Source organism: Babylonia areolata, chromosome 19, assembly GCF_041734735.1.
Source record: "Babylonia areolata isolate BAREFJ2019XMU chromosome 19, ASM4173473v1, whole genome shotgun sequence".
Classification (NCBI taxonomy): Eukaryota; Metazoa; Mollusca; class Gastropoda; order Neogastropoda; family Buccinidae; genus Babylonia; species Babylonia areolata.
In genome coordinates, this window is record NC_134894.1 from 10,022,748 (window position 1) to 10,040,247 (window position 17,500).

Genomic DNA, 17,500 nt, shown 5'->3' on the forward strand with positions numbered 1-17,500 from the left:
CAAAGAAACAAAGAAGAAACAGACCAAAAATTGAGACGAGAGAGAGAGAGAGAGAGAGAGGCAAGAGCATGCTTGTGCACTAACAGGGAGCGAAGGATGTTGGAAATTAGGAGAGATGGGAGAGATTCCAGACGCGGAATGTGTGTATGTGTGTCGAAATGGTCTGCAGATTTAACAGTGGTCTGGCCTCAGCTGTGTGTGTGTGTGTGTGTGTGTGTTTCTTGCTTTTTGGGGGGTGTGGATGGGTGGGTGGGGAGGGTTCTGTGTATGTACGTGTGTGTGCGTGCGCGCGCGCGCTCTCCCTGTGTGTGTGTGTGTGTGTGTGTGTGTGTGTGTGTGTGTATGCGTGTACAGAGGGAGGTGGGAAGCGACTGGCCTGGAGAAGACGAGCGAAAGAGAGGGGTGGTGTGAGCACGTGCCTGTCAGCGCGCGTGCCGCACAAAATGCAGTAATGCATATCAAAGCACACGTGTGGCCGGAATCATGTCTTGTGGCGATACGCACGTCGTTCCGAATTCTTTTTTCCTTTGTTCTTAATCGTCTCCTCTTCCCCGTATCATCTCCCCCCCCACTCCGCAAGAAGTGTGACACAATGTTCATCACAGGCTTCTCCATCAGCTTTGTTGTTTACACGACGGCGTGTATAAATAACACATACACACAACACGGTAATGCAATTTAGGCTCGCCTCGAAATAGGCCAGTCCCCCCCCTCCCCCCCCCCTTCCACTCCTAATAACAGATCGACAAATAATGAGAAGACACCCTACACACACACAGACGCTGATATCCCCCCCCCCCCCCCCCCCCCCCCCCCCCCCCCCCCCCCCCTTGTCGATGGTTTGAAAACTATGGGATCGCGCCAGAGCGAGCTGGGGAAGCGCACTGAATAATACTGAAACCACAAGAGACTTTGGGGCGTTGGGAAGATTAAAATAATAGGTCAAGGTGACTCCCGTTGACTCTACAACTCGCCTGCAGACAAGCTGTTGTGCACAAACAAGATCTTGCCTGCGGGTTTTTGGGTTTGTTTGTTTTTCCTTAGTTCTATTTTTGTTGTTGCTTTTTTTCCCCCTTCTTTCTTTTTTTGCTTTTTTTTTCTTACATGCACACCTGCCGTTAAAAACAAAATGCAGAGTGGTTTGTCAGGGTCGAAGGTTTGAAACTGTGAGCACCCGGTGGAGAAAGGGGGAGGATTGAGGGCCTGGGGGTGGGCCGGGGAGGGGGTATAACACACCATGAATCTGTTTCCTCCTCATTCCTTCACCTTTGCGCGAAAACTACGGCGTCTATTCAGCTTATCGCTCCTCATTCACAAGCGCTTGCTTACTTCCTCTCTGCCCTTGACTTATGTCAAATGGTTTTTCAGTTCATAAAGAATTTGCGATTTTTTTTTTTAAAACAAAGGAAATCAATAGTTGACATATAATTTTATTTCGCAATCCCTTCCTCCTGACCACAACAAAGTGACCAACACAGCGAACTTGCCACGTAACTTGGCATTCTCATCACATCGAATAATTACTGATGTGGCCAATTCTCTGCCGCTGTACCACTGTCCTTGACTAACAGTAACCTAAATGCGTAGTACACTTCAGTTATGACAATAACAAGGACAGCATGCGTGTTGGCGCATCAGTGCGCGTCATTTTGACTACATGTGACTCAGTTGCACTTGCACACGTGGGTGTGCGTGCAGCGTGCACCGATACACACCCGCGGTGCGTGTGTGTGTGTGTGTGTGTGTGTGTGTGTGATAAAATCGATCGAAATGGGACGACACACTTCGCGTTCATTCCATTCTGTCATCGCTCTTATTTTTATTCAGTCATTAATTTTGACTTCTTCAATCTGACCTTTACTTCACTCTCCTCCTACTAGTTCCAAAATATTTTTTTTTTAAAGAAAAAAAAGGCTGTTCAGTATTTGGTAAGTCTAGACTCTTTGCTGCTACTGTAGACCTACCACCGGCTGCTATCAAACCACTCCAGCAGCAGCCCAGCTGCTTAGTCTCACTCCAACAACACACTGTGACCCACTGTTCTGCAATGTGGCACAGCACCCCGAAGAAATGCGGACGAACGTTGTTTATCCTCAGACTCGCCCAGAGGCTCTTAGAGGGGACTATCTGACAGTAAGGTGGTTGGTTGGTGGGCTCCGCGCGAGAACCAATGGCCTCCTACAGGTGCTGTCCAAGTTAATATCATTCTCCTTTGTTTCTGTCGAGTTTGCACACTTCTATTCAAGAATCTAAATTAACACAGCTGGCAGTCGAAAAGTGCGATATGGGGCTCTTCTTCTGTTGGGTGCTACAATGAAGAAGCAGCAGAAGCAGAAGAAGAAGATGCTAAGCCTATGTAGGTGCTGCTTTCAAGTCAAAATAATCTGCATTTTGAAGCTTGATGTTGACTGAGAATGCAAAGCCGTTTGTTACTGTTCTGTTAAAAACACCGTATCTTGCTGACCTCTAAGTCGGCGGACAAGAAAGATCGAGTTTCCGCAATTTCATTTTTTTAATTTTGAATGTTATCTCGACGAAGATCTGATCGGTAATAATCTGCTAACTCCAAATATAGCTCAGTTTTTTCTGACTGACACGTTTACAACAGGTCTATGTTTCACACATTGCTCGTTCTATCAAATACATCTTGAAGTGTGAGCTGATGGAAGAAAACAAATGCATTAAAAGATTGCAAGGTTTTGGAAAAAGCATTAAAAAGCATTTACAAAAGTGAAGCAAATGCACAGAATTGATTCGGTCTCTCTTTTTGTGTACATATGTGTATGGTGTATGTGTACGTCAGAGTGCATATGCCCGGAGTGTGTGTGTGTGTGTGTGTGTGTGTGTGTGTGTGCGCGTGTCAGTGTGTATGTGATATGCCCGGAGTGTGTGTGTGTGTGTGTGTGCGCGCGCGTGCGCGTGTCAGTGTGTATGTGTGTGTCTGTTTGTGTGAAAGAAAAAGAAAGAAACAAAGAGTGTGTGAGTTGTGACTGCGGTTTGAAATTAAGCAGTGAAATGAACCCTCTCAACCCCCAAGCAGCGGCACACAGATGAAAAAAAAAAAAAAAAAGCGACGAGGTGTGGGTGGGGGTGGAAGGAGCAGGCGCACATCGACCTCATGGTGCGTAGAAGTGATGGGCACTGAACACACAAACTAAATATTGATTTCTGTCCAAGAACACCTACCATGATGTGGACCTTGAATGTCCCGACCCGAGGGGCGGAGATTTCCTTTTCCTGCAACACACACGGATTTATGTCAATCATTTCTGGTAGAAAACGTCAGTATTGTGTCTGGGAACACTACGAACCCCAGACAAAAACAAAACGCCAGCACTGTAAACATTGTTTTCATCCAAGTTTCACACACACGACACATCGCGAGCAACACCAACCGCAGGCAAAAACATTGCGGGGTGGAAAAAATATATCGGAAAATGTAGAACATTTTAAGCCCGATGGACAACACACAACAGCTGTGGCTTTATTTTGTACATATTTGATTACCTCCATGGCTGCTGCAGACATGGTAACCCAGATGCTAGACACAAATCACAAGGTCGATGAACTGACTACACTCTCGTCCAACGCTCCAGCGATTTCTGTCTGCTCGGCTCTCTCTGTGCCTCTCTCCCCACAAGTTGGCGTTGCTACCTTCGGCTGGCCTCGTTTATCTCCGGCTCAGTTCGGGGCGTCTGACACGGCACGTAGGCGGCAACCTCAGCTGACGGTTGTTTTTCTCGTCTCGGCCGATCAGCAGAAGACATGTATAAACTACACAACACACAACATTAACAGCGTATTGGTGGCTGAGCAATGAAATATCTTGCAGAAATCGTAGCATCAAATTATCGCAAACACAGTAAGAAGATGATTACAAATGAGCCGATGATGCTTGCGTTGGTGGTTCGAAAAACATGGAAATCAAAACTGCCAACAGTTCCTCAATCGATCAGCCAATGCACATTTAGAAAAAAAAAAAAAAAAGTGATGAGAAAAGTGTAATCACAGAATTTGTAAAGGTGTCACGAAGAAGCAAGGTCGTTTTTTCTTCTGTCTCGAATCAGAAAATCTCTGCATGCTCGCTAATAATCTCCACCTCAGTTCCCGTTACCCAATCGATTTGTTTACAGTTGCGATGGAGACTGCCGACTGGCACAGGAGGTGGAGATGCCGGCTGCCTTTCTCAGCTGTGTGTGCGCGGCGCTGCGGCTGTTTGAAATGCACAAGAATGCCCACGCTGCACGCCCAGGCTATGATGGCCTACCAGGCTACTGAAAACTGAGTTTCGTTGTTGGGGGTTCTCTCTTTCTAACTCTGAGTCTCTCTCTCTCTCTTCTCTCTCTCTCTCTCTCTCTCTCTCTCTCTCTCTCATTTCCCTCCTCTTCTTCCTCATTCGTCCCGGCTCTTTCATCTTCTTCACCTCAGTTCTGCTTCCTCTTCCTTATATTCTTCTTCCCCTTCTTCTTTCTTTGTTTCAGTTGTAGTAGGCCCAAACTTTTTTTTTAAAGTCTAATTGCACCCTAAAATTTCTTAAAAAACAAAACAAAAACAAAAACAACGCCTGAAACAAAGCACGAAAACACACACCGGCTTAGCTTTGCCGCTGCCGGGTTTAAATTCTGCAGTGCTCGGAAAGAAAATAACTTGTCACGTCATCTATCTGTTCAAAGGTTGAAGTTCCCATAGACATTTACGGCCATCGGGGTCGTGAAATCATGTGCTGCATTACAATCATTATGGTAGAACTTCGCATGTAATACAATTATTATGGTACGGCCCATTATGTCATATTCATTACAATCATTATGGTATAACGTCATTACAATTATTATGGTATAACGTCATTACAATTATTACGGTTTTACGTCGCGTGCGCTTTGGTTGCTGTTTCGGTATTCAGTATCCATGTTAGTTTTGAACCGGAAGTTAATGTTTTAGTTTTCAGTTGACTAAGCTGACCCTTGTAGCCATCCGGATGGCTTCAGTGATTCTTGTTGAAGAATCTCACAGGTTATCTGTTGCCACGTGTTGTTTCACATAGCTGTTGTGCGGAATGCTACGGCTCGGCCTTGGAATGAGGGGCCCAGTCCTCACCCTTTGTCCGTCGTTTTCACCTCAGTTTCCCCAACTGAAGTTCGGGTATCCCATTCGTACCCATGTCACGGCTTGGCATAGAAATGAGGGACCCAGCCTCACCTTGTGTCGTTTTCACCTCATTTTCCCCAGCTGAAGTCGGGTATCCCATTCGTACCCATGTCACGGCTTGGCATAGAAATGAAGAATCCAGCCCTCACCTTTTGTCGTTTACACTATTCCCCAACTGAAGTTCGGGTATCCCATTCGTACCCAAGTCACGGCTTGGCATAGAAATGAGGGACCCAGCCTCACCTTGTGTCGTTTTCACCTCAGTTTCCCCAACTGAAGTTCGGGTATCCCATTCGTACCCATGCCACGGCTTGGCATAGAAATGAAGAATCCAGCCCTCACCTTTTGTCGTTTACACTATTCCCCAACTGAAGTTCGGGTATCCCATTCGTACCCAAGTCACGGCTTGGCATAGAAATGAGGGACCCAGCCTCACCTTGTGTCGTTTTCACCTCAGTTTCCCCGACTGAAGTTCGGGTATCCCATTCGTACCCATGCCACGGCTTGGCATAGAAATGAAGAATCCAGCCCTCACCTTTTGTCGTTTACACTATTCCCCAACTGAAGTCATGTATCCATACACCCCCCTGGGGTTGTGATGCGGGAAATCGGAGTGAAGTGCCTTTCCCAAGGACACACCGGAAACAGCAGCCCGGAACACTGATCCCTGATCACCAGATGGTCAGCATTGGATCAGAAATGTCCAATGCCTGACCGGTTCTACCAATGTGCCCCCTTCACATCAGTTACCTCTGGACTATTTTTTTTTTCTTTTTTAGATTACGAATGATTCAACATAAGTATGTGGTGATACAACAACCATATCAATAATGGTGTTTTGCCTGCAGTGCTTTGGCCTTTGTTTAAACGGTTCGTCTCATCGAGTTGTTTGTGCTCGTCATTTTTTGATGTTGTTTGTTTGTTTTGTTTTGGTGTGTGTGTGTGTGTGTGTGTGTGTGTGTGTGTGTTGTTGTTGTTGTTGTTGTTGTTGTTGTTGTTGTTGTTGTTTTTTTCTCAGCCGATAGAATTTCCGAGTGTCCGCATAATACTCATTGTGATTGAAATTAGCTACAGCTGTTTCTTGAGACCATACTGTTCCGCATCAGCATCAGTGTATTTCTGTCATTCCTACTGCAAGTCTTTCGTTTATAAACAGTTCATCTCAAGTTACGTCTCCGTGGAATTTTTCCCCACAATGTCTGGGTTTGTTTTTTTTTCATTTTATTATGTTATGCATTGTGCATGTTTAGGACTTATCCCTTGAAGGACGAGGACGAATGATTAAACACACACACACAGACACACACACACAAACACACACAGACACAGACACACACAGACACACACACACACACACACACACACACACACACACACACACACACACACACACACACACACACACCATTGCTTTTCTACTTTCCTCGAAAAAATCCCCCGAGACTGGGGATGGCTGGATTCACGCATTAATCTCCCTTTCTCTGTCTCTCCAGGCTCTGTCTGTCTGTCTCTGTTTGTCTCTGTCTCTCTGTCTCCCTCCCTCACACACACACACACACACACACACACACACACACACACACACACACACACACACACACACACACACACACACACACCAGTGCTTTTCTACTTTCCTCGAAAAAATCCCCCGAGACTGGGGAAGGCTGGATTCACGCATTAATCTCTTTTTCTCTGTCTGTCTGTCTCTGTCTGTCTCTCCAGGCTCTGTCTGTCTGTCTCTGTCTGTCTCTCTCTGTCTCTGTCTCTCTGTCTCCCTCTCTCACACACACACACACACACACACACACACACACACACACACACACACACAAATGGGCAGTACATAATTGTCAAGGGGCTGTCATCCATCATCCCAAAATGTGCATACGTACACCATTTTCGTGAGTTGTGTGTGCTTCCACACCCCCACACCCCCCCTCCCCAACCCAGCTTTCCTGTATTTTTTTTCAAGAAAGGTCGAGAGAGAGATTTCAACGTGAAACGGGTCAAGGGATAAGGCAGGACCACTGGGTAATGCTGTATCAGGTGCACAGGCTGGTTCTGTTGTTTGTATGTTTGTATGTTTGTTTGGTTTTGTTTGGTTTGGTTTTGTTGCTGTTGTTGCTGTTTGTTTGTTTCTAATTCATATTCTACAATCTGTTTTATCAGTGTTCCTCCATATATCATTGATGGTTCCACGAGATTTTTTCGTTCCTTTCTCAATTTCTCTCTGTGTGTGTCTGTGTGTGTGTGTGTGTGTGTGTGTGTGTGTGTGTGTGTGTGTGTGTGTGTCTGTCTGTCTGTCTGTCTGTCTCTCTCCGTCTGTATGTCTGTCTGTCTGTTATTGACATTTGACCATCTTTACAGACAGCATTCTTGACAGACGACCGTCTTTATGGACGACGTTCGTAACTGAACAGACGACATTTTTATGACTGCCCTTGCAGACGATTTTATTTTCTTCTTTTTTTTTTTTCTTTTTTTTTTTTTTGATAAACGACTAATTTTCATAGGTGACACCGTGACAGACAACGACACAATATGATTCTAGCCACATAAATATATCCTTATGTCCAGTAAACAATTTGTACGCAAGAAACTTGATTGTTGTTTTTCCGCAGTCACATACATTCACGTTAGTTACGTGAGCAGCCCACGCTTGTTGCGTGAAAGCAAAGACGTTCCCAAAGTACACAGCATGATAATGAGCCAGGAGGCAAACAAAAAGTACGAGGATGAACACTACTAAAGACATTCATTAATGGCGACGTCAGTGATTGGCCAGTACAGAACCCTAGGCACGTGCCATCAGCGGTGTGGTGCCAGAGACTGTGACCCCCTCCGTAACTGGGTGACGCAGGACTGCCAGAAGACAGATGGCGAGTTTTGTAACACACGGCACCAACGACAGAGCAGCGTGACAATCCGTCATCAGTCTAGTTCCTGCTGCCTGAAGCTCTGCTGTGCGACGTGTTACACGTGCGCCTTCCTTCTTATGGAAGATTTATTGTGTCAAAAGGTCCGGGTTTTGGGGTGTGTTTTTTTTTTTTTTTTGTCTTCTGCATTCAAGGGCTGCAACTCCCACGTTCACTCGTATGTATACGAGTGGGCTTTGACGTGTATGACCGTTTTTACCCCGCTATGTACGCAGCCATACTCCGCTTTCGGGGGTGTGCATGCTGGGTATGTTCTTGTTTCTATAACCCACCGAACGCTGACATGGATTACAGGATCTTTAACGTGCGTATTTGATCTTCTGCTTGCGTGTACACACGAAGGGGGTTCAGGCACTAAGCAGGTCTGCACATATGTTGACCTGGTAGATCGGAAAAATCTCCACCCTTTACCCACCAGGCGCCGCCACCGAGATTCGAACCCGGGACCCTCAGATTGAAAGTCCAACCCTTGAACCGCTCGGCTATTGCGCCCGTCGTCTTTTTTTCTTTTCTTTTCTTCTTTTTTTCCCATGGGAAATGATAACAGCACTGAAAATGATCATAAATAAACTGCACTTTTACTGAATGGCCCGGGAATTGAGAATTTCTCGTCAAAGTTTTGAATGTGAGTGCATTAACTCTCTCCATACGAACGGCGAAAGAGACGACGTTAACAGTGTTTCACCCCAATTACCATCATCAAAATATTGCAAGCGGAAGGCTCTTATACTGAAGACGTGAATGTTGACAGAGAATACCACAATTCTGACGACGGAAGCTAAAGGTTGGGTCATTCAGACACCCTCTGGACATCTGTGTAGAGGAGAAGAGAGGACTGGCCGTACTGAGTGAGTTAATTTTGACAGAAAGCGTGATATAGGAATACAAAATGATCACGGTTAAGTATGCGTATTTTTCTTGAGTGTAGCCTACTACATGTAGCGAATTTATCAATTCTGGGAATTCGTAACAACACTGTCATCCCAACTTAAAAAAACAACAACAACAAACAAACAAAATTATATATATATATATATGTGTGTGTGTGTGTGTGTGTGTGTGTGTGTGTTGGGGGGGTTGACCTTTTTTTTAAACTTTTTTATTTTTATTTTTTAACTTTATGGCGTCATATTCGTGCTGAGAAGAAAAGAAAAGAAAAGAAAAACACATTCAGTTCAGAACAATAAAACTCCTGGTCCACATATGGAATTCGAACCTGTGTACGCTCATTTTCTAGCTGCGCGCGCGCGCGTGACCAGTGGGCCACTGCTCCACCGGACATTCCGAACACTAGATCACATTACACGGAGAAGTGAAAAACAGCAATGTTGCACGGCACGAGCCGATCGCTCTGGTTGAAAGTTGTAAAGGAGGAAGACCCCATCTGGAAATGGGCAAGACCTAAACTCGATGGCTTCTTGCGTGCGAAACAAGGATAAAGACTTCTCCACGAGAGCACAACAATGTTCCAATGTCAAGATCGGGGTACGGACGGACAAGAAGAAATGAATTTAAAGGGAAATAACGTGCGTGCGTGTGTGTGTGTGCGTGTGTGTGTGTGTGTGTGTGTGTGTGTGTGTGCGTGTGTGTGTGCGTGCGTGCTTGCGTGCATGTGTGTGTGTGTGTGTGTGCTTGGGAGCATGTGTGTGTGTGTGTGTGTGTGTGTGTGTGTTTGTAAGATGGACAGTTAAAGCATTGAACAGATCTGATAATACGCTATAACAAACTTGTCTTGATATCCGTCTTAAAATCAAGTACAAAATATGTATTCTGTCTGTCTGTCTCTCTCTCTCTTCCCATCGCTCTCACTCTCTCTCATTCTCTCCCATCGCTCTCGCTCTCTCTCATTCTCTCCCATCGCTCTCTCTCTCTCTCTCTCTCTCTCTCTCTCATTCTCTCCCATCGCTCTCTCTCTCTCTCTCATTCTCTCCCCATCGCTCTCTCTCTCTCTCTCTCTCTCTCTCTCTCTCACTCCCCATCTCTCTCTCACCCAGTGACAAATGAACGATAACATTCAGGCTTTGCCCCAACTGTCTTTCTGTCTGACTTAATTTTTCCACTGCTTTGTCATTTCAGTGGTCTCCACGATGACCTTGAATGTGAACTGATAAACCTTCCTTCCTTCCTCCCGTTTAGTGACCACAATCACATTTGGATTATTCTGTCACTGCATGGGGGATCTGCAGGAAAAAGCAATAACTCTCTCTCTCTCTCTCTCTCTCTCTCTCTCTCTCTCTCTCTCTATATATATATATATATATATATATATATGTATATATATATATATATTTTTTTTTTTTTTTTTTTTTAAAGAAGAAAGAAATACTAATAAATAAAAGAATAAAAAAAGGACCTTTATTTCGCAGTATCTAGGCTGGACCACTCTGAAGCGCTCCCCGGGGATAAACCCCGACCGCCACAGCTCCAGCCCGTCATTTACTGCTACTTTGATCCATGATCCCTACACTAAGAAACCACCCAGTTCTTCCTCTCTCTCTCTCACTCATCCCCACCCTACCCCCACAGATAGAGAGCCGGAAATTAAAAAAAAAACGAAAAGTAATATTCATGCGAACAGATGAACAGATATTGAAAAGGAGATAACACGATTTACGTGACAGACAGCGGGTTTGACATGCACGATATCCGAGTGACCACAGAGAGCGGGACAGAGCGTCCCGGCAACGCTAGTGTGTGTGTGTGTGTGTGAGTGTACGTGTACACGTGTGTGTGTGCGTGCGTGCGTGCGTGTGTGTGTGTGTGTGTGTGTGTGTGTGTGTGTGTGTGTGTGTTTACGTGTACAGGTGTGTGTTTGTGTGTGTGTGTGTGTGTGTGTGTGTGTACGTGTACACGTGTGTGTGTGTGTGTGTGTGTGTGTGAGTGTACGTGTAGACGTGTGTGTGTGCGTGCGTGCGTGCGTGTGTGCGTGCGTGTGTGCGTGTGTGTGTGTGTGTGTGTGTGTGTACGTGTACAGGTGTGTGTTTGTGTGTGTGTGTGTGTGTGTGTGTGTGTGTACGTGTACACGTGTGTGTGTGAGTGTGTGTGTGTGAGTGTACGTGTGTGAGTGTACGTGTACGTGTACAGGTGTGTGTGTGTGTGTGTGTGTGTGTGTGTGTGTGTGTGTGTGTACTTGTACACGTGTGTGTGTGTGTGTGTGTGTGTGTGTGTGTGTGTGTGTGTGTGTGTGAAGTGTAGTTTTATTCCCACGTCAGTCACAGTCAGGATATACGGTCCATGTGTACCTGGTCCTGGTGGGGACGAGTCGGGTTGAAAGGGTTGTGCCAGGTGGAGTGAATGACCTGTGTGAACTGATATCACCCCCGATGGCAACAGGCCACACGTTTAGTTGGTATTCAGTGAGGTCTGTGACCGGTGCCGGTCGGTGGTAGGGTCGGTCCTTTCACCACTAACAGCAGACCAGACTCTGCAGGCTGAAAGGGGATTGATTGTAGGATTCAGCGTTTATTTGTAGATTCCCTTCCAACTCCTTACAACCCAGTCCCTTATTATTATTCTTGGGCGCCACTTCGTAACCGATGGGAGGCTTCTTTCACCGCATGCAGCGGACCAGACTTGGGATCTGGCCATTATGTGCATCATTCACAGATGGTAATGGGCTGTGGAGGAGAGAACGGGAAAACGGGGGGTCAAGAAACAAAGGACTGGGATGGAAAGACTTGGAAGGTTATCGTACACAATGAATGCTTTATCCTGTAAGATAAATCCTTGTCTGGCTGATGGATGCCTATACAGATTATTACGGTGTTTTTTTCTTCTTTCTCGGTAATGACTCAGAACTGACAAATATACAAATGGTTCCATTGGGAAAACTTAAGAACTCGCTGCGAAAACAAAAATCATTACAAAGCTCTGGATTGGTTAGGTTGATGTGACGCAGCATAGTAGTCACACGAGCAATATTTTGTACGTGCAGCACGCATGCTGAAACCTGATCTGTTCACAATGGAAATCATTTCTCTCTCTCTCTCTCTCTCTCTCTTCGTGATCGGGACTGTTGGCCTGAATCATTAAAGGCGTTCAGCGTTCTTTCTCTCTCTCTCTCTCTCTCTGAGCTCTGATGATTATGACCTTAGTGGTCGGCAGGGCTATAAACAACATAGATTGATTTGATTTCTCATCAATATCATCTGTCTAACTGGGTGTTGTTATGCTAAAATATAAATTCATATATACATATAATATATTCATATATTTATATATCAATAGCATTCCGGTATACAAATGTACATGTACAGTTATGTGAATCATGCGTGTGATATGTATAGTTCTGCGAATGTTCACACGCTCGTGCAGCAAGTGCGTGGGTGCGGTAAGTGCACATTCTCGTGAACGTTCATGCGTGTGTGTGTGTGTGTGTGTGTGTGTGTGTGTGTGTGTGTTGCGGACACACTCGTGATCTCGTAATGCACATGAGGTTGTCATAGTTTGCCGGACCAAAACTATATTCAGCGCAAATTACGTGAGTTGTGCGGACGCAGTCAATATTATTGACCTTATTACTTGCTATATTTGAATTGTATTCTATGTGACTTCTTATTTGATGACGGTGTAAACTTGGATATATAATTGACCTAATTACTTGGTGTATTCGACTATATTTTATGTGACTTGTTATTTGATAGGTTGTTTAATCAGTGGTTAAGTATATTGCACACTGTGTACTTTTGGAGGTGTCCTTTGGTATTTCTTGTGTCTTTTTTTCTCCTTTCCATTGTACCATTGTATCATAACATTAATAGTCATCTTTGATACTGTTGTATTCACTTTTTCTGTTCCATGACTAAAACACTCAACACTTGGCCAATATCCGATGGTTTTAAAGTAGGTTTTCTGAATATTAATCATATCATCAACAAACTAGCTGATGTATCCCATGTCCTTTCAAACTCCGGAAAACAGTTTCACATATTCGGATTTGCTGAATCAAGACTAACAGACCATATACAAGACTCTGATTTACTACTACCAGGCTATTGTATTATTCGTAATGATCCGAAATGTTCTAGAGAAACAGGCCTTGTAGTATATGTTCAACAAAACATTAACTTTAAACGAATTGAATCACTCGAAAATTATCAAGTTGAATCTGTATGGATCGAAATACGCTTTAAGAAATCAAAACCTATCCTTCTCGGCTTTATCTATAGAAATCCAGCTGAACATGTAGATTGGATAGACAAGTTTATGTTGATGATGGAAGAAGCTTCTTTGTCTTCAAGTGAAATAATACTATTAGGTGACTTTAATATTGACTTACTCAAATCAAACAAACACTGGACAAAACTTTATGAATCGTTTCACCTAACGCAGTTAATTGACATACCTACGAGAGTTACTGCAACGTCAAAAACACTTATAGATCACATATACGCTTCATCTACAAACTCCATAACAGAAGTATGTTCCCCAACGTTTGGCTGCAGTGACCATTCCCCTATATGTTTCACATGGTCCAAACGAGGTGTAAAAATTCCTGCAAATAGACATAAAACCGTTTGCCATAGAGATTTTAGACAATTTGATAAGGATTTATTTCTACAGAACTTGATACATTCCAATATGTCAGCTGTTTATCAGTTCTCTAATCCTGAAGAAGCACTGGAGGTTTGGTATCACAATTTTCTTAATGTATATGATAAACATGCTCCATTCATAACAAAACGTGTCAAAAGCTATCCTAAACAGCCGTGGATGACTAAAACCATTGATGATAAGATTAAGGAAAGAGACTCGTCTCTCTCAGAAGGTAAGAAAGATGAATTCAGAAAACAACGTAATCTTGTAAATGCTTTGAAACGTTCAGAAAAAAAGAATTATTTTCAAGAACTTATTTCCACAAAATCCAATAATAAATTGATTTGGAAAGCCATAAATCAGTTAAAAAATAAACATAATATCACGCAATCCACAACAACTAACGACATATCAGCAGATAACCTAAATACACATTTTTGTAATGTAGCTAACTCAACAGTAGGAACAAACATGTCATCCCTTAATTCACTTGATATTCTCGAAACCTTTTGTAACACTAAAAATATTTCATCACACCTTGATATCCCTCTTATGGATGTACATGAAGTTTACTATGCTCTTTCCCACTTAAAGCAAACAGGTTCGAAAGGTATTGATGGTATAGATGGAAAGATATTAAAACTCTCTGCTCCTATAATTGCCGAAACACTTACTTATGTCTATAACCAATGTATCACAAAAAAGATCATTCCTAAATCTTTTAAAGTCGCGAAAGTAGTACCCATTTTTAAGTCAGGAGACCGTACAGACCCTTCCAATTACAGACCAATTTCAATCTTATCAATATTGTCAAAACCTTTAGAAAAACACATTAACAAACATATCCTTAATCATTTCAATCACTACAAATTATTTCATCCAAATCAGTCTGGTTTCAGGTCCAAGCACTCCTGTCATACAGCACTCACTAACTTAGTCGAACAATGGCTCACAAATATAAACAATAATGAAATTACTGGTGTTCTCATGGTGGATTTTATGAAGGCATTCGATGTGATAGACCACACTCTTCTTTTGAAAAAACTAAAATTATATGGCTTTTCTGGAAATACACTTGACCTCATATCTTCATTTCTATCAGACAGAAGACAAATTGTATCTATGAATGAATCTCAATCCTCTTTACAGTCTATCTATTACGGAGTTCCTCAAGGTTCAATTCTTGGTCCAATATTGTTTTCTGTTTATATAAATGATTTGCCTCTATTTATTAATGCATTATGTGAGATGTTTGCAGACGATACAACAATACATACAAATCACACTACAATAGACAAAGTGTACTATGCTCTGCAACAAAGCATTAATGATATAGTTAGATGGTCCAATTTAAATCACATGCGTCTCCATCCAAAAAAAACGAAATGTCTCATACTCACCACCAGACAGAAACGCCAAAATTTTTCACACAACCTTCCACCCTTTTCCATTAATGGTCATTCAATAGAAGAAGTTGATAATCATAAAATTCTTGGAGTCACCATTGATAACAACTTATCTTGGTCCAGTCATATTATGTCATTATGCAAAACCCTATCCAAAAAGATTTATCAGCTTTCCAGAATTAAACATTTTCTTGATTTGCATTGTAGAAAATTATTCATTTTTGCTTATATTGAATCACATATTAACTATGCGTCAACACTCTGGGATTCAGCTAGCGATAATATACTAAAACCTTTACTAAGTCTGCATAGACGAGCTCTTAAATTAATCCTTCTGAAATCTTCATCACTGACTGCTGACGACTACAGACATTTAGATATTCTTCCCCTAAAGCTTAAACTTGAATACAACAAAGCAGTTTTTATTTTTAAAATCATGTCTAATTATGCTCCATCTTTGAGAGATAGATTTCCCACCACGCTAGTCCGCCAGACCAACAAGATTAAGATCCCCATTCCAAGAGTAGATCTGTTTAAATCCAGTCTCATTTATTCAGGAGGCTGTTTATGGAACAATATTTCATCCAATGTTAATGTTCAGAAAAGCATTCAAGAATTCAAAAAACATTACCATACACACCTTATGGACAAATATGTCAACAATCATACTTAACTTGACTTTATCTTATTGAATACGCATATATAGTTTCATTGTATGTCTAACCGCTATCGCACTACTTAATGATATACAACCACAATCAGTGTCCTGAATTTTTTTTTTTGGGGGGTGGGGGTGGGGGGGGGGTGGGGGGGAGGCTTGGGAGGGGCTGTTTTTTGTTTTTTTTTTTAAGGGGGGATGGTTTGATCTTTTTCCTTCATGACATGATGATGTTTGTATCATGATTATGTAAATGTACATGTTTATTATGTAGATGTGCATGTTTAAATGTGAATGTGAATGTCATGTCTTTATTTCTTCATCTCTTTGCTACTTTGTGGATGTTTTGATTCATATTCAATTTCCATTTGCCCTGAGGGCTGGATGAAAAAAAGCACATGTATGCTTATTCCACTTCCCTCAATAAAAAACTTCGTTCGTTCGTTCGTTCTCTCTCAAATTGACAAAGATTTCGATTTCACTCTGTTACAGTTCTGGATTAGGAGTGAGTAGGTGGGTGTTGGGGAACCTGCCTATCACTACAGTCTGACGCTACCAGAACGACACCGCGTTAAAATTTGGTATATGACGAAATACCAGTTGTTATTCTGGGAACCCAGGATTCTACACACCAATCTCAGTTCACGATTCCAGATAGACGCTAAACACCAGAGCTATGCAGGCACCAACGCTCAGCTGGATGTCGGGCACCAAAAAAGACCAGACCTTGGGTTTTTTTGTTTGTTTGTTTGTTTTTTTGTGTTTTTTTTTTTTGTTGCTGTTGATTTGTTTTGGTTTTTTGACTCACTTGTGTAAACTTGTGTTTTAATCCGGTGTTCGGTTGTCACTGTGTGTGTGTGTCTGTGTGTCCGTAGTAAACTTTAACATTGCCATTTTCTCTGCAAATACTTTGTCAGTTGACACCAAATTAGGCCTAAAAATAGGAAAAATTCAGTTCTTTCCAGTCATCTTGTTTAAAACAATATTGCGCCTCTGGGATGGGCACAAAAAAATAAATAATGAAGCCTAATTATATGCCTAATTATATGCAAACTGCATTTACTGTTATATTTATATTTTTTGTATTCTCTAAACTTCTAAACTTGGCAATTTGATCTGATATTCTGACCCAACAACAAGAGCAGTCATTAATGTCATTTTCTGTTCAAACAGGAACTTCTTTTGCTAAGCATGGAAGTTTTATTTATTTTGCAAACGTTTTGGTGCAGATAGTAAAAAGGGAAATTACTCTGTAATTAATGCTAGGGGAGTTAATTTGCTTTAAACTGATCTTTCTCATCTTAAACATTACATTTTGAAATTATACGCAATACATAAAAAGCTTGGATTTTTTTTAAAGTGTATCACAAGTGAGTCTTGAAGGCCTTGCCTCTCTTGTTTGATATGTTGCCAACCCAAAGCATTGAACTCACGAGCCATGAAATAATAGTCCACAGCTCAAGCCACTGTATATATAAATATATATAAATATATATAAACACACACACACACACACACACACACACACACACACACTATGATATATACATATAATTTATATATCGAAGCTGTGATGACGTGTACATCTTCTCATCCCCACGCCCCCTAACCACTTCTTAACCTCGCTCAATTTTTCGGGTTTAATGTTTTGTATTATACTGCTTCTCGTCTCAGATTTTTCCGGGTGAGATTCGGGCCGCTCTCACCGGGGAGAGCGAGTCGCTACAGTGAAGAGGCACCTTTTTCTCTTCCCCTTTCTGTCTGCGAGAGTTTTTACTTTGAAAAAGTTTTTTTTTCCCCCGATTTTTAACCCC

At 42.4% G+C, this 17,500-nt stretch overlaps 1 protein-coding gene across 2 annotated transcripts in view; it reads right to left on the reverse strand.

The window, feature by feature from the left end:
- Nucleotides 1–3,749, reverse strand: part of LOC143293432 (uncharacterized protein ZK1073.1-like) — a 92,919-nt gene extending 89,170 nt beyond the window's left edge. Inside the window, exons 1-2 of one of the 2 annotated variants that reach the window (XM_076604282.1) lie at nucleotides 3,508–3,749; nucleotides 3,187–3,237 (exon numbers count right to left, since the gene is read on the reverse strand). In XM_076604282.1, coding sequence (XP_076460397.1) covers nucleotides 3,187–3,237; nucleotides 3,508–3,528 — 72 coding nt within the window. In that variant the 5' untranslated portion in view covers nucleotides 3,529–3,749. The remainder of the gene's footprint in view (nucleotides 1–3,186; nucleotides 3,238–3,507) is intronic. The other variant, XM_076604283.1, reaches the window with a different exon arrangement.
- Nucleotides 3,750–17,500: the final 13,751 nt, after the last annotated feature.